Source organism: Anabas testudineus, chromosome 5 (genome assembly GCF_900324465.2).
Source record: "Anabas testudineus chromosome 5, fAnaTes1.2, whole genome shotgun sequence".
NCBI classification, from domain to species: domain Eukaryota; kingdom Metazoa; phylum Chordata; class Actinopteri; order Anabantiformes; family Anabantidae; genus Anabas; species Anabas testudineus.
Genome location: NC_046614.1, coordinates 11,412,628 through 11,435,889, shown reverse-complemented (window position 1 = coordinate 11,435,889; position 23,262 = coordinate 11,412,628). Strand labels below are relative to the sequence as shown.

The following is a 23,262-nucleotide window of genomic DNA, read 5'->3' as shown; positions in this document are numbered from 1 at the left end:
TCTGAAGCAGAGTCTACTTTTTCCATGTGAATTGCAAAGGAGCAAAATGAAGTCAGTGAGCACACAAACATCCTTTACAAATTCTTTTATTTCAGCATAATAGTAAGAAGCCTCTCCTCTGATTTTCATACGGTTGAAACTAATTGGATCACAAGGGTACATATTAGTTAGCCCATTTTACAATAATCATTGTAACATTTTTTTTAGGAAGTTATTCTTATGCACTCGTTTTCCTACACAAAATAATTAATATCAAGATCCTATTGTAACTGAGGACCATAACTCTGCATGCAAGACTAATAAAGAAAACAACTAATCTGTGATAGCTACTGTTATGCTGCTGTTCATCTAATACCATTATCAATATAATTTACTACAAATACCAGGGACTTTGTATAAGAAAGAAAACATTTCCTTGTGGCACTACTGCCTCTAATGTCAAAATAACCGAACATACTGGGCTCTCAACTGTACTGATCCAAACGGTTCTGTCCACCTTCTGTGTGAAGTTGAGGAGAAAAAGGCTTTGTCTAAAACCTAAAATCTAGTAGGCCTACAGTCTGAAGGAAAAAAAATATCCATATTTCTTTTTTGTCTTTTTCCTTTCACTCCAGTGTTTACAATTTCATCAGAATAAAAAAAGGTCCTTGAAACAATCATCAAAATGTGATGAGAAATCCTCAGACAAATAAATCCTCTGATCTGTCTGAAAAATTAAACCTCAATCTTATAAACAAATTATTTGAGACTCAAGGATTCTATTGCATTTTAACAATGAGATTGATAATACTAAAAACAATAAATGACAAAAAGTTATCAACAAGAGACACCAACTATATACTGTATTGCCCTTAAGCCTTTTTAAGTATGTGCTTGCACCAGCAGTGTCTCTTCCACAGATTAGAAATAGTGTTTCCAGAGCAAGTTAATGCATTTCTCAAACTTGGTCCTGCCGCTGCCACTGGGTTGTACTTATCATGTCAAGTCACTCATCCTTGTGCACACATTTCACCGTCTCAACATTGCCTTCATACCAATAGACCATTTAAATAAATCTTCCAAATAATACTTTTGGTAAAAATCACTTAACTCCTAAATCTCATATGTATCAAACTCAAACATAAACCAGATGATGTAATCTAGAACTCCATCTCCACATTCAGTCAAAGGCTTAAAATTTAAAAACAAAATTTCCAACTCGGCATGATCGAGAGGAGACTGCAGTCCCCTGAAGTCACCTTTGATGCTTTCAGCCATCTGTTACTTGCCGTGATATCAAAGAACAGTTGTCGTGTCTTGATATGTCTATGCATGTTCTGCCTTGTAGACCTCGCCAGTCACAGAAAGGATCAAGTTTGAGAAATTCTGCACGATCACACTTCTCTGTGCTGTCTGAGCACCAAACTCTTCCACACAATCAGAATTCATCACAGATAAAAGAAATAGTTTGTTACAATATTGTTTAGTACTACAATGATTATTTGTGTAGCCGTGCGTACTTAAGGCTAAACCCAATGACATGAAAGACATCCATTATTACACACCAACCACATACTATTTGGATAAAAAGGCAATCGTTAGTGTGTAGCAGAGTCAAGCACGTGTTGATCCTGCTATGGCCTGAGACCGGCCAATGCACTGCAGTGGGAAACAATTTAGCACTACTGACTTCTCACAAGAACTGTTCAACTTCCAGGAACTCCTTTAGGATTATATACTGTGTTACACTGTAATCAGTAACAATGACCCAAAATATTCATTACCATCACAACCTCTCGACAGCACACGACTATCTGTTGTAGCGCCACTGAAGCCATCAACATTCTGTAACCATGACAGCTTTAGGACAAACAAAATGTCTGGTAAGTACATCTGATCCACGATAATAAACAGGTGAGAAAAAGGCAAATTTAAAAAAAATTTAAAAAAGAAACACACTAAGGCCACAAGATTTTGTATACCCCCGTCATCTCACGATGTGAGAATCTGTACAAACAACACATGGGACTTAAAGTGGCCAACTTGCACTATTTTAGACCAGAATCCATGGACAGAGCTGGGAGGGATAGCTGTCTGCTAAGTACTGGAGATCTCTGTATATATACTGTGTATATCTATATATATACACACACACACACACACTCACACATACAACTGTAAGCACAATAACACAACTCAAGAAGAGAACTTGCTAAGGCTGCCATGCTGTGCCATTTCCTGAGTCATTAGCACGTAACACATGACACAGAACATGAGATACACAGGCGACACTCCTGTGACCCGACTCTTCACGTGTGACACATCTAGTCAACTGCAGGTTGCCCTCTTATCATCCACTTCTTGGAAGTCCTGGTTTTACAGTTGTGAAGAACTGTTATTACATTTTTTTTCAATAAACACACTCACAAAGTTACTTAGGTTCCCTCAGGATTTCACTAAAAGTGATGGCAAAAGACCTAATTTGAGCCACAATCTAATTTCTGCTTCCTTTGTGGCCAATCTTTCCACATGAAAAGAATTATCACTTAAGTGCCATAGCGAATAGAAATAGACATTTTCAATTATTTACACAAAGTCATCATTAGAACTGTACCTCCTGTGCTGATTGAGTCATGGAAATCCTGTAGTTTGAGTCATATTCTGAGCAGAAACTGCTTTCAGTGAAATGTTTAACAATGTTGTTGTCCACAGAGTGGTTTCCACGTTTTAGCTGGAGGTTCAGTTTTATTGATTTTGACCTAAGTGACAATACTTTTGTGTCGAAATGGGCCACGTAAAATAAAATTAGAAAGGAGCTCAAATACGTCTCCCAACCACCTAAATCCCATTCTGTTGCTAACATGCCAGGATCAAAAGTAACCAGTGCCCCCCCTCGCGAGTACCATCAAATGCAGATATAATTGAACAACAATATTTTTTTTTCTTTCTTTTGCAAAAATCAAATAGATTAAGTACAAAAACAGGACCACTGTTCATCACAGAAAACTCTTGTCTTAAAAAATGGGGAAGAAAAGGAAACAGTAAAAAGTTAACAAAATAAAAACACAAATGTCCCTCTGTCATTAGTAATTCCAAGACTGGAGCTGCAAGATCAGTCTGTGCTAGAGTGTGGCGTCACTAAGCACAGAGCTGAGAAGAAGAAACCCTGTGGCTTGTCCTGTCTCTGGCGGTGTTGTGGATGTAGGAAAGGTGGAATGTCAGACTGCCAGCCGACCTGGAGGGGGGTGAAGAGGACTCCAGGTTGGGGGTGCGGGTGGAGGTTCTTGGGGATATGGGCGTGGTTCGCAGCATGGCTGGTTCTCTACTTTGGCTACGCTGCGGCCCTGGCACAACCGCCGATGCCGCAACAGCCGGTCTGTCCGTGAAAAGTTCTTTGTAACACAAAAATTGGAGTTAATCATTAAGGAAGAGTAAGGGAGAAAGTCTGGTTCAGAACAACAAGCAAGCATAATACTATAAATAGCATAATATAATACAATAAAGATGAAATCAGTCTTTGTAGTGCACATTTCATACATCCAACATTCAAAATCTTTAGGAAAGTTACTTTATTTCACACATACCTGCTGGCACCGTTCACACTGGTAAGGCTTCTCCCCACTATGGACACGCTTGTGTCTCTCAAGGTGGTAGCGCTGGATAAACCTCATATCACACATGTCACAAGCAAATGGCTTCTCCCCTAAAAGAGCACACAAATACACAGTCAATGGATCAATTTTAGCATCTCATATCAAGATATGATATGATAAATATCATATCTGCGTGCATCTTTTACTTACTAATCCTTCTTTGTAGACTACATTTCCAACACTTGGAACTGCTCTATTAGTACATTTCAGTGTAACAGTGTAGTTTCAGCATCTGCAAATTGATTTTCTAAAAGGCCTCGTCATCAACTCATTATGTGTAGATAAGAGTGGAATTTCTTGTTTTCATGGCCCAGATCTATGCAACATGACCCCACAAACTGGGGTAAGTATTTTGAGGCTGGTTCAACATCCCATCAAATGACTTGACAATCCAAACTCGAGTTTGTTGTTAACCTGTCCTGTTGCAAGCGCCAGAGCCTTTTATTAGTAATAGGGTACGGTGAAGGAACGCATACCCGTATGAGTGAGGCTGTGTCTCTCCAGGTGGTTACGCTGAATAAACCTCATGTCACACATGGAACAAGCATACGGCTTCACCCCTACACACACAGAGCAATACATTAGCCCTACCACCCACAAGTGCAAGAAATACAACTTTCAAACTCAAGCTAGTAAAAGGACTAAATTACTGACATAGAGAATAACTCATCCCGCTTAAGGTGCACTTCTGATTTCTAAATGTACGTTGAACGTTCTGACATGCAGCTAAAAATGCAGTTGATGTAGATTTTATTAACATATTGTGAAGCAAATCATGTTTTAATCAAGTTTGAAAGCAAAAACATTGGGATCACTCATGCTCTAGATGAGATTCACATTTTGTCTTGTCTGAAAAAACATCTATAATATCCTCACTTTACATTGCAGCAAGATTATTTTAGTATCCTCTCATAGTCTTATGCTTAATGCCAATGATTATTCCACAAGAACAAAAACAAATAAATAATAATCCTGTTTAAAACTTTTTTTTTCCTACAAGCAAATGTACAGAATATTTTTTGTGAATGTTGTAGACTAGTAGATACTGTTAATACTTTTCCACAATGCAATCGCATGTAATAATAAATGCAAGGATAGTTATTGTAGAATTAGATGTTTGGAGGTTCTATGTTGATCTGCAAAAAGGTAATTGTCCTGTCTAACTGAATGATAAGCGGCTCAAAGGTAAATTAACTTTTCTTAGAACTGAGGATTTATTTAGTTTGGTGCCTTTCAAGTTTGAAGTTACTCCAATTTTGTGCTTCTATATTCCGGATCTGGCCACAATTAAGGTGAAAAGTATAGATGGTTTTAGTTTTTGTTTGTTGTTGGCCAAAATTGCAACTAGAACAGTGATACCAGAATTCACAACTGGAATTTGTTCACCATGTTAGTTCTTGAATTGCCCTCTATCATTACTGATATGTACTGTAAAATAATAACATAAACGGCAGAACAAAGGAAACTTCAGCAGCATTTGTGTACAAGGCCAGCAGCCTTGCGCACAAATTAAATTTAACCTGCGTGTGTTCACTCATGCATTGGAAGTATGCAGAGAGAGGAGCCAGGAACACACTGAGACAGACTCTAAATTAAAACTACCATTCAAAACTCTGACAAAATATTATTACGATAACTTTGTTTTTTCTACCTGATCATAAAAATGGTTAAAGAAAGGCTGGTTACTTATTATAACCCCAGTGTCTGTGAGTATGGGTGGATAAGGAGCAATGAAAGCTAGATTTGAACTGTGTCTGATATATTACTATATTTTTTGCAGAAACACTTTGGTTTGGTGCTGTCTGAGGAGCGTTTTATGCATGTATGCACATCTACTCACACACTTATAGTGTAGACATGCTGTAATTCTGAACTTTTGACAGATTCAGGTAAGAGCAGGGAGAACTATCATGCTATCGCGACACTTGGTATATTACGCTTTTTACTTGCCAGACATTAGGCCGTGTACAGACAAACGTGTCCCCTAAAACTCGTGAAAAAATGCGTGAAAAAAAAATGTGCCAACGCAAAAAGCTCAGCAAAAAATATTCTGTTATAATAATTATCTAATATCTCTACTAATTACCTTGCAATTGTTGTGACAAAAATATAAAATAACTACTATTTGAAAATGTTATGCTGTTGAATTGTGAAATCCTGTAAAGTCCCACTATATACCAATAATTCTGGAGGGCAACATTCATTGTTCTGTCAAATAAATTATAATATAGGTTTAAGAAAATGCGAGACAATGAGTAAACAGTGGTAATTTAAGCATCTTACAAACAGCAACTATCAGAGCACCTACGAAAAAAAAAAGCATTTTGATCTCTTATATTTGCACAATGAAAGGTAAATTGTGATTTATATATTGTGAGAAGGGTAGGTGCACGGACCCATACCCGTATGAGTGAGGCTGTGTCTTGCCAGGTGGTAACGCTGAACAAACCTCATGTCACACATGGTACAAGCAAAAGGTTTCACACCTGAATGCAGAGCAGCAATACATTATTTTCAGGATTTCAGTTTCTATTTCACAATCCATCAATCAGAAAGACACTTTAAAATCCATTTACAATTGATGGGTTGTTAACCACAATTCACATATGTGAAATTTTCCTAAAAAAATGCATGTCATGTTTTTGTTTATCTCCAAGTATCCAATTAAAAATACATCAAACTGTGTTGGTCAGATTTCAAGTCCACAACTAAACACATTACATGAGCTGATGATGTCACAATCCTCTATTTAGGTTCATATACAGTAAAGACTTTGACTTTAATGTCACATTGACATATAGTGCAGTATAGCCTTGATAAAGTAAAATGTGCTAGTTACTTATACAGAATAAAAAACAATTGCCTCTAACATAATGTAAGTACAGTCTGATTTCAGTGACATGGGTAAGGTGGGCGGACGCATACCCATATGAGTGAGGCTGTGTCTCGCCAGGTGGTAGCGCTGAAAAAACCTCTTGTCACACATGGTGCAAGCATAAGGTTTCACACCTAAATGCAAAGTAGCAATATTATATCACTTTATCTCCATTTCCATTCTTTACCAATAAATATCCATGCTATTGGTTATTAACCACACAATTGCCAATTCATGCAAAAACAGAAAGATATATCAAATGGTCTCATTTATGCAACACTTCTAATTACCAACAAAGACTGTACAACTAACACTTGTATTAGGTTGTATTACCAATATAAATTAATGGCTAATAGATTATTAATTCAATTAGGCTTTGAATAAAAGTTTATATATAATTAAGTATTTTGTTTCATCTGTGCCTTGAAAGCTCAACATCAACATAAATTTCAACTAACTGGAGATTTTACCAGTAGTGATCACGCCTATTAGAGAGGACTGATGAATTAAGATATTCCTAAAAACTGTGACGACCACAAAAGCAGTAATAGAAGAGTTTACGTAAACAGGATGAAGCCAAATGTGTCTATACTGTTGATTTTTAGTTTTTTAGTTAAAAAAGTAAAAAAGGGCATCAATTATTTGAAATAAATTATCTTAACCTAGTTAAGTAAAAAGATTACATGTGACAGCAAAGGTTTTACATACAGCTGCTAATGCTCTACTATCTGTAAGATAAGACTTTTGTTTGTGCTACTGATATTAGCACAATAAAGACTGTAATTATGACCTACAAAGTGTGAGAAGGGCAAGGGCGCTGGCGCATACCCGTATGAGTGAGGCTGTGTCTCGCCAGGTGGTAACGCTGAACAAACCTCATGTCACACATGGTACAAGCAAAAGGTTTCACACCTAAACGCAAAGCATTAAGGTATTATTTTCAGACCTTGCTTTTTTTGTGTTCACAATCCATCAATAGGCAATACATTTCAAATATTTGTTCAGAATTGATGAGTTGTTAACCACTTTTTTCAATTGTGCTGATGTTTCCTTTATGAGAAATACATGCTTATTAAGTTTTTGCTTTTTTATCCCCAATTCAATAAAGAATCCAAATGTTTAAATCCGATTGTCAAATCCACAACTCAACACATCACATGAGCTGATGATGTTGCAGTCCTGTGTTTTTTTTGTTTGTTTTATTGTTTTACATATTAAACCTGTTAAAACTGTTGCATTTACACACACAGTGTAGGAGAGGCTTGATCAAGACATCTTTCTGTTGGTCAGTTCAACAAAAACACTAATAGCTGCCTTAAATGAAGCTGTAACATAATGTAAGCACAGTCTGATTTCAGTGACATGGGTAAGGTGGGCGGACGCATACCCATATGAGTGAGGCTGTGTCTCGCCAGGTGGTAGCGCTGAAAAAACCTCTTGTCACACATGGTGCAAGCATAAGGTTTCACACCTAAATGCAAAGTAGCAATATTATATCACTTTGCCTCACTTTCATTTTTTATTTAGGAATCAGTATCTAAGCTATTGGTTATTAACCACACAATTGCCAATTCATGCAAAAACACAGAACTTTGTTTTAAAACAATTTCCTTCATAGTGCTTTTATCCATTTTGTGGTGATGTAGATATAAACAAACATCAAAAATTACTTATGTTTTGTCAAATTGACTAGGAAACCATGTTAAAACCTAATGCTTCATATTCACATTTCCCCCCAAATATGAACAGGCATGTGTGAAGTGAACTAACAAATTTAAATGTGCACGATTTTAAACACTGAGTGTCATGGGCACGGTGCACGGACCCATACCAGTATGAGTGAGGCTGTGTCTTGCCAGGTGGTAACGCTGAAAAAACTTCATGTCACACATGGTGCAAGCATAAGGTTTCACACCTAAACGCAGAGCATCAAGAGAATTAATTTTGTGTCTCTGCCACTAAGAGAAAAAAATATCTGTACTACTATCTCGTAGCTGAAGAACAACCGTCTGGGCTAAATTGATATCTGTGGTTAATAACCAATGTCATACCCTAAAATAATTTACAAAGTTACAATGTAATAAATGTTTGTTTCAAATGACAAAATTCCTAAAGGAGATCTAAATTCCATTTACATATCATATGAGATCATGAATAGAATAAATCCCAAAAATAATAACTCATGTATAAATACAAATATTTAAGACTAGATCAAGCATTCAGATGTTGCAGCATCCTAATCTTGTGACTTGGTTTAAAATCGGCAGACGCATACCCATATGAGTGAGGCTGTGTCTCGCCAGGTGGTAGCGCTGAAAAAACCTCTTGTCACACATGGTGCAAGCGTACGGCTTCACCCCTATACACACAAAGTACCAACTTTAGCATAAAAAAAAACTCAACTGCCAAAAATGATCGATGTTCAACTTTACTAATTGCTTAGTAAAGTTCGGTTGCACTTATCAGCGCTTTGTTTACACTGGAAATTCTAGCATGTTTCAAAACATGCTACTCCAATTGGAAATTACACTTTTTTTTTTTTTTACATTTGACGGAAGTTCAACTGAAGCTGACCCAAGTTTTAATTTGAAAAATTGAGAAATCATAAAAAACTTGTAGACAACATTATCTTCAGACCTAAAAACAATTGAGGCAAAGTCAATGTATCTAATGGGCACATTCCAACTAGCATGACAGCAAGATTTTCAAACTATGCCAAGATGCTCGTGTTCATAAAATTTCAACATACTGCTTACAATTTCTGGAATAGATTTGTTAAGAACTTTTGTCACGCTGATCGCAGACGTTAGACTATTTTAGGCAGTTGGTAGACAACTATGCACAACACATTAAACATTGTTTTGCAGAGCAACTTGTGATTTACACTGGACAGGGACAGAAAAAGCTCTAAAAATCATGATACAGAAGCTAGCTTGCAATATAAGCAAAGATAAACCAAACTCTGTTCTCTCTGTTATGTATGACAGACAATTATACTAAACAACCAATAATAAGGACTATAAGTCATTTCCTCACCATTACCTTGAATGTGAAATGACACAATGACTAAACTACGTGAGCAGTCAGCTCCAATAGTTGCATGTTTTTGACCCTGTGAGTGTTTTAGCCTAAATATTTCCTACCGACATCAAACCCAAAGTGTTTTTACCCATCAGCTTTATAGCCCCACATTACCAACACCTACTCCCTAATTTAGAGCCTTAAATTGGGTCTACAGTTCAGCTCAATTTTCCTTGAGCCAGTTTTTGCATTTCCATTTTTTTTGTTTGGATTAAAGATGCACCGATCAATTGGCCAGACATCGGACAGACTGGTGTTAGGCCCAATTGGCTGTGAGTGGTGACCAGTCACTAAGTTCTGGTTGGTCCAATTATTTTACACACATAAACTTTCATAATTTCATTTCTTAACCTAAAATCTAGTTTTAACCCTGAAAATTCTCTTTGAACATGTGAGGATGAGCTAAAATGTCCTCAAAAAAATCTGTCCACACAAAGAAAAGAAAAAACATTCATTTCCTTTCTTAAAAGAAAATGTTTGAAATCTAGAATACCTGTAAAGCCAAAATAAACCGTGGAGAAACAACCACCATGAAAACATTCGGGGCTTAGTTATATTCTTCAGTTTCTAGTACCTTTTACAAGTGTTTACATCTAGACAACTACAAGTACAGCACTTTATTTATATGTGGAGGTTTGTAAAGAAATAAAAAAAAAAGGTTTGCTTTATTTTAAGATTTGTAAGAGAACATTTTTACAATTGAATTCTACATTGAAGTTAAAAAAGTCTGTATATGTTCTAATAATGGTCTAATAATTATTCTTAGAAAGAAAGGAAACCTGAATTGGCTAAAATCAAAATTGGTATGCCAGATTACAAAAAGAATCAAAAAAATCACAATCGGCCAGGTAAACTGCATTCGGTGCATCTCTAGCTTGGATAAAGTTTTAAAAGCTTTATCCAAACTTCCCTCATTAATGACTTAATTATGTGAATGTGACAATTTCAAATGGGTTAAAGACTGCTAAAATGTCCCTAGCCTATTTGACCTTATATACCAAAAATATATTTTGTTGACATTAATTATGTCTTCAAATTGTGCTGGTGAATTTCTTTTATATGCTCTTCTGCTGCAGTATAGATTTGATGTATTTATTTGAATCTGGCAGTTTATGATAAATATATAAATACAATATACAACACTGTGTACTAGTACTATGGTACTATAAAACATTTGCAGACGGCAAGAAGCCCAATAATTAGTAGTTTTAACATTTTGCAGCAAGCTCTTTGGTTCTTGGTCATCGTGTCATTTCATGTACAAAGTATTGGGAAAGTATCGTGATGTTAAGTGCTTGTGAAGCCCTTTGTAGATGCTACATGAAACATTAGCATATGTCAATATATTGACTGAAAGCAATACAAACTCGAGTTTGAAGCAGCCATGTAAACATTAGTGGGGGGTGCATGCATAATCAAAGTCAGGGAACGAAGAGCGATGGTCAAAGTTCAAACAATGAGGACATACCTGTATGTGTAAGACTGTGTCTCTCCAGTTGGTAACGTTGTATAAACCTCATGTCACACATGGTACAAGCATATGGCTTCACCCCTAAAAAGAGCACAATAATGTTAGATGTATTTCAACAGTGTGATGAGGTTTCAGGTTTTATAAAAACTAATAAAATCTTTGTCTTAAGGTGCATGCTTTGTTACATATAAAATTATGTTTGAGACATTATGCAAAAAACATAAAATAACCTGCAGACATCAGTAATTAAATTGGGTTTATATATTGAAATTTTGACAAATTTGGGCAATACATTCAATCTGCAAACACACTGACGGTGACAAAAAAACCCACCTTAATTTAATGTTCAAGTTTCCCATGTTCTGGGTATGCATTTTTAACATTCAGTTATAACATTACCGTTGATGCCTGCACTAAATTAAAATTTCTTTTTTTTTTTATAAATAATACATTTTTTGCATAATGTGCCTTTCATTTCACTATCATGTGACATAGTAATCATTAACACACATGCAATAGTACTATTACAGTGTTTAAAAAAAAAACAAGATAATTGACAGAGAGAGTCACTTTCTCAGTGGACAGTTTTCCAACAAAGCCTAAAAATTCTAGTAAAATTTTTTAGAAAAGGAATTATGGTATTGTATAGAGAGGGACTTATCAATAAAAAATAAACATTGGTAGGTTTAAATGAAAGGTTTTATAGTGAAAGGGGAATAATTAATTCAATCATACCAGTATGAGTGAGGCTGTGTCTTGCCAAATGGTAACGCTGGAAGAACCTCATGTCACACATGGAGCAAGCGTATGGCTTCACCCCTAAATGCATACAGTACCAAACTTTAGAAAGTGTTTACATAAACTATATACACAAAATATTTCATTTTACATGTACTAGTTTGTGTTATGTCATTACAATGTCTTGTGTATTTTCATGACCATCTGTAAACATGGGGTAGGATATAAAATGTGTCATGTCAACTCTAAAAGCAGTTATCAGATACAATGATATCAGATACAATGCCAAATATACTGTATGTATAACTCCTGATACTGTCAAGTGAGAGGGATAAGTAAAACTTATACCCGTATGGGTGAGAGTGTGTCTTGCCAGGTGGTATCTCTGGAAAAATCTCATGTCACACATGGAGCAAGCATATGGCTTCACCCCTGCACACACAGATCAAAATATTTTGTAAAACAACACAATTAACTAAACAGGACACAATCACTCATTATGTATCCAGACATGCCAAAAGTAGTGACACCAGTATGATGGAACACCAAATGCATTCAGTTAACATCTTCTAATTTCTGAACATAAGAAATACCTCAAATAAACAAAATTTTGCAGAACTCAGGGCAACTTTTCAGTCCTTACGGATACTTAAGGTTTATAGATTTAAGCCTAGGTGTAATTTACAGAAACTGCAATAAGGTACTTGAAAAATCCTTTCCAAAAACTAAAAGGCACTCCCCTCCAGTATGACCAAACAGTTGAATCAGCTTAATGAATATTTTAACATTTTACAAAACCTGAGTCAAGTCATCTGTAAACAAAAGACTGCTAAACTTCAGTAAGCTGGGTAATTGGGCTCTAATATAACATAGAATGGCGAACCCATACCCGTGTGAGTGAGGCTGTGTCTTGCCAAGTGGTAGCGTTGGAAAAATCTCATGTCACACATGGAGCAAGCGTATGGCTTCACCCCTATACACATAAAAAGTATGTAAATATTAGCTAGAAACACAAAATATTTTCAACACATACCATCAACTCTTCCCCTAGAATACCTCGCTTGCTTCTACATTGTATTGTCAACATGATGAGAAAGACGTGGCTCGTTTTGCATGCAATAGTTGTATTTTGTGACCATCAGTGGGTCATTTCATGCAAATAAGAAGTGTATTTTAAATTAGTACTAACAAAGAATTATTTGAGCAGAACAAAGTACAGTATTCTGCAGAGGAAAAGCTGATGATGTGTACATTCATTTGCCCCACTTTGTATGCACATATAAATAGCTCTTGATGTAAATATGAGTGTTGTATATATATTTTCCATCCTAATACATGTCTGGATACATATTTATGTTTCTGGATATGTGCAGATTTTACTCTGGCAGTAATTTAACCATCCTAAATCTCTGTAAATTGAAGGCCCTTCTAAAAACACTGCACCACTAACTAGTGAGCTACGGTAAGCAGACGCATACCAGTATGAGTGAGGCTGTGTCTTGCCAGATGATAACGTTGGAAGAACCTCATGTCACACATGGAGCAAGCGTACGGCTTCACCCCTACGTATACAAAGTATCAACATATTAGCTAAACCGTTCCTTTTTCATAAAAGGGAAGCATGGTTCACAGACATTAAATTACTAGGACCTGGATTACATCATGCGAATGGGCAACCTTTTTTTTTTTTTACTAATTAGTAAAACTGTCATCCTTCCTTTTCACATAATCTGTATTTCACCATACAACAAAAGCGGCAACAGGATATAAGCAAGCATGTTGAAAACAAGAAATACAGCAGCAGCAAAAAAGCAAAGAAAAGTCTAAGACACCACTGAGGTGAACATATTTGTTGCAACCTAAAGCAAAGTTAAAACTGGTTTAATATCGATATACCCCACATTAGGTCAGGTTAATAGTGAAAAAGTGTGTTTCCTTTTGAACTGTTTAAATTGTACTTGTTTTCTAGCACTACAAAGTACCTCAACTTGCTAATGCTTCCAATCTGATCTCTACCATAACAGCATAAGTATGTATTAGCAGCTGTGCAACTATAAAGAAAAATCTTAGTTTAAAAAGCCAAACAATTACGTCTTAGAGACACAGCATGTACAACCATTGGGTTGTATGTAAAATAAGTGTGGACATCAAAGAACTATTCCCATAGTATACCATGGCCTAAGTGAATGAGCTACTTTATGACTTGGTCATCATGCAATGTGTTAACACAACTTTAAGATGTTAAATGATCTTAGAGTTGAAATCCGCTATTCTTTTACTTTTTATGATTACACTTTATAAGATAACAGGAATATTTTATAACGATTATGATATAAATCAAGTTATTTCCAGGGGAAACCAAAGCACAAACTCTTTCTACTACCCACTGTGAAGACATTTTGGTGGTCTCAGTCACCCAATTATTTACACGTCTAAAAAGTTATGGGGACAGAAATAAATAATAACTATGACTTGTAAAAACAATTTGCCACCATTACTTGTGTGTCTGCTAGTAGAGGATAAGTCTGCCAACAATCGTCCAGTCAGAGCATTGTATATAAATGATGAGCTCTTTGGATAATAGATGCTGTTAAATTTTGCAAGCTAATTTGTATCTGTATGTCTGCAAACACAATGTTTATGAGTTCTCCAACTACAACAGATCCATTAATAATTAAATATTTCAGTTAATAATGTTTCTAAAATATGCAAAGTCTAAAAAACTCATGTACACCATGTACAAAATGTAAGTTAAGTTCAGCCCTGCTAACACAATAAGCACTTGTTTGCTCAGAAAATAAAAAACTACTAAATAATAAAAGACAGAGTAAATTTGTTTGTGTAGCAATGGTACAAGAGGAGTAATAGACTTTGAGGGGTCCACTGAAGCAATTTCTGTTCATTTCGAGTGTTTACTGAACTGCTGCTATATCTACATTTTTTACAAATGGCTGCGATCAAGTACAACTAGAAAAACACTATGCTGAGACAAAACAATGTGAGCAATCAGTCCAACATATAAACAACTCCTGTAGAATATTTTCCCCACTTTTCTGTTCAATTCAAATCAAACAGTTGTTTTGGGCCTGCATATTTGCTTGTATGCTGTTTTTAATATGCAGACTGTATGTTGTTAATGGGTCTCTCTAGACTAAGAAACATGTATCTCAATTATTTCTTAACTAAAACTGGGTACGGTAAATGGACGCATACCCGTATGAGTGAGTCTGTGTCTCTCCAGGTGGTAACGCTGGAAAAACCTCATGTCACACATGGAACAAGCGTATGGCTTCACCCCTACACACACACAGAGCATAAAATAATTAGCTATTCAGTCTATTAAAGTAGCGAAAATGGGGGGGGGGGGTATATATATATATATATCACAAAATATAAAATGTGGAAAACAGAGAAAACAGATGCAGTTTCCTTAATGAGCTAAGGTTTACTCAAGCTACTGGGATACTGAAATAAAATATATATATAAATACTAAATCATGCCAACTAAGCTGTGTAGATGTGATCAATACTAGTTTATGGTTGATGCATTGCTCTGTTGTCAAATTTGGGGCAGTAGGGGTAGTACTTACCCTTACCTTACTGTATACTTCTCAAAAAAAGAGTTTTCAGTGAAAAGGTATAATGCAAATATAGAAAGTATGCATGATTTTCAGTCCTTAATTTTCATTTTAGATTAATAATTAACATAGTTCTTTGATGTCCATGTACTTATTTTCACTGACAAAATTAAAGAAACATACAAAAAATACATATATCTTGCATGTTTCTGTGGCCTATACTTGTAGGCTTTCACAGACACGCACACACATATATATATATATGCATCTGTGTGTGTGTGTGTGTATATATATATATATATATTTATATTTATATACACAGTATACATATATACTGTGTGTATACACACACATACACACAGTATATTTGTATGTATACACACACACACACAAACATTAGGGTCCAAAAGTTTAAGTCCACTTTCAAGTCCACTATTAAAAAGTCTTGTTTCCAGAAGTAAATTTATTTACATGTATTCTCAGGTTTTAATCAACAATCTTATTCAGCCGGTACTGCAGGTATTCTTTGCAACACAAAGCTAAAATTACTTTTCTTTTTACAAAGACCTATATGCTCACGAAATTAAAATGGTCACCAACATCCCACTACTGCTGGTTCTATAATGTTGAGTTACAACTGAATCAAACTTTGAACTGGTCAATTAGCATTGTTTTCCAGCTTTCCAAGTTTTCCAGCACACAACTGCTTCTAAACTGAAAGTTCTACAGGGACAACATGCTGGAAACACTTTCTGAAGTCAAACCAAGACGAGGCAGACTAAGAATAAAGGAGGTCAGTATGCATCAACAGAAGTGCTTGTCAAATGGTCAAACAGAGTGGGTGGTCAATGTGGTCTGTTGTACTTGAAACTACAACCAGCTGTGATAGTGCGTTATACAGTGCTGCTCTGCACAAGGTGTCCACACAGCATCTGCTACATGGCAGAACATGCAGTATTGATAGCCTGGGTATAGCTACTCCTTAAACTGGCCACACTGGATGAAAACCAGTATATCAAACTGACATCTCTGCAAGACTCAACAGCATTTGCACAACACAAATTCAAGTAAACAATACACATCCTACTTTACTCATTAAAACAATTTAACAATAAAACAGTGTGAAAAATAAAGGTATGGGCCAAACAATAGCAACGTGTGGCAGTTGAAACTTATTTGTACACATGAATCCAAGTTTGAACTTGCAAGATTCTAAGAAACTCACAAAAGAGGCTACTGTCTGCCTCCGCAAGCACCAAAACTCAACCCCAGTGAATAATATTTGAGAAATAGGTTGAATGTACCTCATCAATATCTTTGATGAGGCATGCAAATGCAAATATTTTTTTAACTGATTCCAGTCAAATTTTCATCTGTGATAACAAATAATAAACAACCAAAAACCAAAACACATAACATCCTAAGAGTTTTTAATAGTGGACTCGGGACCATTGGACCACACTGTGATAAATTGATTTCTTTAAATTTTCCTTAATGTGAGGGGACAAATATTCATAAAAAAATAATGTATTTTGGGGCTGAACAGATTTTGAGGGATGGCTTTGTTGGAAATGACTGTCCAGAGACAAAATTAACCCTGAGCATCTGTCCATTGATTCAAGTGACAGACTACAGAGGTAGTCCAGTTTATGTAATATGGGTACGGTTAAAAGACGCATACCCGTGTGAATGAGGCTGTGTCTCTCCAGGTGGTAACGCTGAATAAACCTCATGTCACATACGGCACAAGCATACGGCTTCTCCCCTAAACCGAAGAGCACCAGTTTTAGTTCAAGTCCCCACAGATACCACCAATTAGCTGTGAGGCAAAAGCTATTACCAAACAAGGTTTTTAAGCAGACCATTGCAAAACCTTAACAGTTGCTGCACATTCCTAGATTCAGTCCAACTCAAGCTTTCAGGGCCTCTTTCAACAAATGATTTACGTATTCAGGTATTAGAAGTTGCTTGGCTTAACTGTGAACTTGTTCCAGACTCAAACCATACCTGTGTGAATAAGGATATGTCTCTTCAGGTGGTATCCACTCCTAAATGCTCCATAACAGTGATCACAAATAAAGTTTTTCTGCACTTTGGATGATGGACCATTCTCATCTCCACCAGTGCCCTATGAAGGACAAAAAAGTTTGGTTGTTTCAAATGCTGCCTTAAAATGTTGTTACCAATATAAAATCTTATCTCTGTAGTTCACCATCCACACCCAACACCTCAGAATCTGATGAAAATCTAAAATTCCACTTATGAGTTAATATAGGCATATGATTTCTATTGCAATTAATTAACATGCATATGTTTTATGTTTTGTTATTCATTAAGTACAGATAATCTTCGATATAAATAAGCAATACATCAAAGTTTGTCTTAGTACATGTAACTGTCTGAATTGAGAAATACCCCAGTCTCTTCCAATGGCCTATTGCCCTCATGTTACTACTCCCCCTCTTATGCACACAACTGCAGTTATTGTGCTCAGCTTCACCCTGCTCCCCTCCCCCCCTTCCTCTCTAGAGATCCTCCACCCCCTCCACATCTTCCATGAACTCCTCCCCCCACCCCCACACAAACAAAATGTGCACATGTGAAAGCTCCAAGTCAGCCTCACTCAAATAAAGTTAAATGCTGTTACAAAAATATGTACAAGTAACTGAAGACACATTTTATGTAATGAGAAAGAAATTAACATTCATAGCAGAGGCCATTCCCTATTTTGAAAGCATAGCCACTGACCTTCCCTCCCCTTCCTTCTTGTTCTCTCACTTTACAGGGCGTTACTGATTTCCTGTTCTTTTTTTTCTGCTGCATGTCCTCGTTGGCCCTCATCTCCTTCTCATCCAGCAGGCGGGGAGCTTGGAATTCTCCTTCCTTCCGGATAAGCTACAGACCAGAAAAAGTCAATTATTTCCCAATTTAAAATTAAACACAGAGTATTAGAACATTACTAAAATGAAGTAATAAATGTCAAGTAAACCTCTATAATGTGCATTTTCTGCTAGTGCTAACTGAAGAACCCAAGGCTGAGATATGTGGGTTTGTAAATGTTGCATATTGATTTGAATGCCCATGTGGAACAAATCTAATAAATGAGAAGACAAGTATGTTCTAACCAGAGGTGGACAGCTCATTCCTGATGGAAGGATCATATGGCTCTGAGGAGCACGGTCAGGTCCCTCTCTCTGTGGAGGTCCATGGCCAAGTGGGGCTATCATTTTTTTGGGTGGAGCAGCCATGGAGCTGGCCTGCATCAGCGCCATACTGGAGAGGACAGCTTCGCAGCCAAGCAGCCCTGCCTGCGAAAAAATAAATGAAAAAAATGAAAACAGGGTACATTGTAAACTATAGCAAACATTTCAAAAACACCTTGAAATTGGTATCTGTACATTGCCAGACACATGGCATTTGTCAAACTAGTTATCAACGACAACATCCTGAGTGACACAAGACTGCAAGTAAAATTATTTGTAGCCAGTTTGGTGTTTTCAACAACAAACCCATTTCATATGGTCGCGGACTGAGCTGCTGGGCAGATGTGACATTGCTGTGGTGTATGTGAGCACACGGGTGGGGACAAGGTCATCCAGAGATCCGTCAGTCAGGATGGTCGGGCTGGTGGGAAGCCACACCCACCTCACTCATCTAGCATTAAAACTGAGGAAGAGGAGGATGCGGGTGAAACAGACAAACATCAAATTACAACATCATCACAAAATAGAACATATAAATATCTTTTTTTGTATAAATAATAAAATAATATGTGCTAGCTGATTTTGCTTTGTTTTCGTTCACAGAAAATCAATAGACTTACCATTACAGAAACTGACCATTAACAGAGATAGCTGAATGTGGACAGTAACTAGTCATACTGTATAATCTCTCTTCTGCCTATAATAACATGCTGCAATATGTAGTACAACTGAGCATATATATATTATAAAAATAAAAAACAAATACCTTTCCCTTGTTAGGTATCTAAAATCACCTCTCTAGTGCTACAGGGTAGCAAGTATTTTAAGCAAGATTCTGCCTAACTAATTTAGTTTAACAAATAACATGTATATAACCATGTCATCAACATGATACTAAATGCACAGCTTCAATATGAATACCATTTATTAATCAGATGGCAGTATTTTCAGTTTCAATAAATCAGATTTAAAATCTGCTCTCTGTTTATTCTTGCCTTAAACTACTAAAAACTTGATTTTCTCTTTTGTACTCGGAAACTAAAAACATAGGACATCAAGTGGTTCGGAGGTACTGTGCAAACCAAAAAAAAAAAAGGTTCCCCCCATTGTGTTCTGTGGTGAAACACAAAGAACCAACCACACCTGGATGTTCTGAACCATGAACACACAAACATAAAAACTCTGTATACACTTTTCAAGTATAGTAAAATTTGACACCGTAAACAAAAAAGCACGACGCATCGCAAACAAGTTGCAATGTCGAGACAGGGCTGCAAAGAAAATATGCTAAAGAAAAGTCTGTTTGGGGACAGATTTTGAAGGTGTAACCTCAAGCCTAGATGGAATATCTACGAGTTATAGTTATTTAATGCTGCAGGAGAGGCTTTGTAATACCATGGATAATAAAGAAGGAGGCTTTCGACATTCACCCATAAGATACTGATCTGTTAATTTACTGTAAAACGTGTGGTTCGTAACCTTAAATAACGTTTACCATGTTACGAGGAGGCCATTAACGTACCCAAACAAACGTTGCTCGATCTTGCGATGGCTTTTTCAGGTTTAACTCACGCTAGATTTGGGCTTTGTGTATTCTTTGGTCCAATGCTACAAGGTAAGTGTGGTTGTGCCATAATAAAAGTTAACGGTGGCCAGATTCTTCAACGCTATAGTGCTTTCGCATTTGGCGTTAGCTAGCTAAGGTTGCTACTAAAGTAGCTAACGCTAACCCTGACTAACACTAATTAAAACACTCCGAGACTGTCGTATTTTTCAGTCGTTGTCATCGTTGTAAGCAAATGAAAAGCCCAAATCCTAAAATAATGTTCCTTTGTAGATAAGTGTCATTTTCAGCACTGGCTGAGCTGGCCTTCGCACTACCCCCAGCCTAATCTAACGTTAGTTTTGCTGATGTTGAACAAGCTGGCTAACCCCAGCTAGCCAGCAGCTAGCTGCTCCCTGGCGCCTTCGCCCACTTTACTGTTAGTAATCGAACCATTTTTTCAGCCCACCTGTTTATCGATTTGATAGAGCAGCTTTACGATAGTATATATCTTGCAGACTGGACCGGATTAACCTTTTCACCATGATACTACTATAAGACACAGACTAAAGGTTCAAGACAAGACAGAGCGATGAAGACATTCGTGATGGCCGTCGCTGCGAGTGCCTCCCCCTCCCGATGATTAGGCTAACGTTTGTTAGCGAGCTAGCAGTGGCTAACATTCTCGCTGAAAATTACTGGGTAAATCCCATTGCTGCCCTCTCCGAGCATTCATTTTACAGACGAAAGAGCAGACCACAGCGTGCACAGCCACAAATGACCGAGCATCGAAGAGAAATAAAGATATTTGCAAATCGTTACCTCTCTGCTCCACTCGCCCGACGTTTTCAATACCGTCTAGTTTACAAACACAGGAAACGCCACAGGATGTAACCCACTCCCCCACACGACAGCAAAGCCTCCTCAGACGAAGAGAAAAGGGTCATGTTCTTCTATCAGCTTTCCGTGATCGGAGTGTTTCACGATGAAGTGAAAAAGAAAATTGCTGCTAATCCATATGGTGTAATATTGTGGAGATTTAACTGTAACGATGTGCTATTGTGGTGAAACGGGCCTCTCTCGGTTTGCAGCAGATTCAGACGACGACTGATGAGACGCGGATGAAAAGGAAGGAGTGGACACTAAAAACGACAGAAAACAGGGACGTGCAAGCACCTATACATACAGTGATGGTTATAATGCCTCAATCCGCTGCCCCTGTGCCCTGTTTGGCTGCAATGCTCCTCGGTGTAACTCAACAATAGAGTATTTACAATAAGACTGCTGTTATTGTCATCGCTGCATCTTTCATTCTCGGAGGCGAATTAATATTATGACATCATCACCAATTGTGTCAGTATGATTATTATCAATCACTTTTGCACCTTTCTTTCTTGTGCATTATACAAAATGTAGCGAGTGTCATTAAAGAGGCACTTTGCAAAAGAAATAGGATTTATTGTTTTTTCACAGCCTTGTGTATTTGTAAAATGTGTTGCATTTCCTGAAATCTTCATTTGTCTGCTGTCTTATACGATATCATTCTGTGGAAATGTGTTGGATCATTTGGCCTTCTTTCTTTTGTTGACTGTGTGTTTTAAGCTTCACCTATCTTACTTCATTATACTCTACAGAATAAACACTGAACTTGCTTGGTCTATTGAGAAATTAGATTCAAAAACATCTAGGATATTTTATGAAACGTTATGATTCAGTCCATTAGTTAACAAACCAAGTTTCCTGAAATGTTGGAACTTTTTCTAAAATAGAGTAAAAACTAAAATCTTTTCTTGATGTGTGGTTTGTACATCATAAGAACACTGGGTTAGTTTGGTGTTTAATTTATTTCTATAGGGATTCCAACTTCATAGTAGCAAGTTGTAAGACAAGAAAAAACAAAACAGACTCAGCTAATGAGAGAGAATAATGTAGAAATTGCACAGGATGTGTACAGAGTGCACTACAACACAACATTACATGTATATGTGATGTGGCGACATTATTATCAGTTTAGTATTCATTAAATGACCAAATTAATGTGACAAGAAATGTAAAAGGAAATTAGTTTTAAATATTATTACATTAAGTAAACAAATACTTAGTCAGGTTTGTGACTGAAGGAATTGTCTGGAAGTTGAGTCATAGCAACTGCATTTCCTTTTTTTTTTTTTTAGGTCAAAACGCTTCATAGCTTCTTCAGTCACTCAGATGAGTAGTGACAGTTTCGACCTAACAAGAAGCAAGTCCATATGCCAGGACTCAACTTCCAGATAACTTTACCTAGATTACTAAGAATCTTTACCCACAACTCAAGGAAATGTTTCATTCAGTAGAGGAGAAATTGGATAGAAGATAGAACACTAAGATAGAAGTGTTCCTTGAAATAACTGGGAGATCAGATCTTAAACTGGAAAAACTCTTTCTTATAGCACTCTGACTTACCTGCCTCTAGTTCAGTGCAATCAGTTCACTGCACTGCAACAGCCATGGTGCTCACCTGGAAAAGATACACTGCCTTGCTCAAGGCTTATTGGGTTTTTCAAAATAAGTCCATGATTTGCCTTTCCAGTATCCAGATGACTTTATTTAGAAGGCAAATGTGATGCAAACATCCAGGAGCACAGCAACAGCCATTTTTTATTTACAATTTAAAGGCCTACCAAAAGCTCCTAAAGCTGAAACTTGACATTGTTCTGCTGGGGATATGTGAAATTCAGGTCACTGAAAATATTGGTCCCTATACTGTCACCATTTCCTTACGAGCATGAAAAGACCTGCATAAGAGCTTTCACTTGAATGCATGAAATGTGCTATATAAATAAAGATGATGATCATTGTAAATAGTAGTGGTAGTAGAGCTGTTTTCATTGAACTTAGTGTTCTGTATTGCCGTTTACTGAAAACTGCGCTGTGACATAAACAATTTGAAACCCGAGTTTCTCAGTAGTCTCCCCTGCTTGCAATCAGCGGATCATTCGCCTGAAAATGAGCGAGCAAGACCTGTTTTTCTCAGGAATCCCGGACACGCACACATCGATGCGCCAGGTAAGGGGGTAATGTAATACCTGAGCTCATTGGCGCATAAAATCACGTGACCTCGGTCTTCCACTCCCGCGACACCTTGGCGTTGGCTCCTCCCCC

At 36.9% G+C, this 23,262-nt stretch overlaps 1 protein-coding gene across 21 annotated transcripts; it reads right to left on the bottom strand.

Moving 5' to 3' along the window:
* Positions 1-70: 70 nt before the first annotated feature.
* Positions 71-21,217, bottom strand: znf740a (zinc finger protein 740a). Of its 21 annotated transcripts, none has more exons than XM_026347562.1 (21): positions 20,944-21,217; positions 18,885-19,041; positions 18,501-18,683; positions 18,124-18,270; positions 17,383-17,503; positions 17,057-17,140; positions 15,011-15,094; positions 13,276-13,359; positions 12,687-12,770; positions 12,146-12,229; positions 11,795-11,878; positions 11,057-11,140; positions 8,783-8,866; positions 8,339-8,422; positions 7,895-7,978; positions 7,336-7,419; positions 6,558-6,641; positions 6,035-6,118; positions 4,109-4,192; positions 3,564-3,682; positions 71-3,371 (listed from the first exon to the last, which is right to left on the bottom strand). In XM_026347562.1, the coding sequence occupies exons 2-21, from the start codon at positions 18,927-18,929 to the stop codon at positions 3,198-3,200; spliced, it is 1,965 nt and encodes a 654-aa protein (XP_026203347.1). In that variant the 5' UTR covers positions 18,930-19,041; positions 20,944-21,217; the 3' UTR covers positions 71-3,197. The 21 variants fall into 21 exon arrangements, with proteins under 21 accessions (XP_026203347.1, XP_026203348.1, XP_026203352.1 ...); XM_026347563.1 differs by lacking the exon at positions 20,944-21,217 and adding an exon at positions 20,591-20,926; XM_026347567.1 differs by lacking the exon at positions 4,109-4,192.
* Between the last annotated feature and the right edge of the window lie 2,045 nt (positions 21,218-23,262).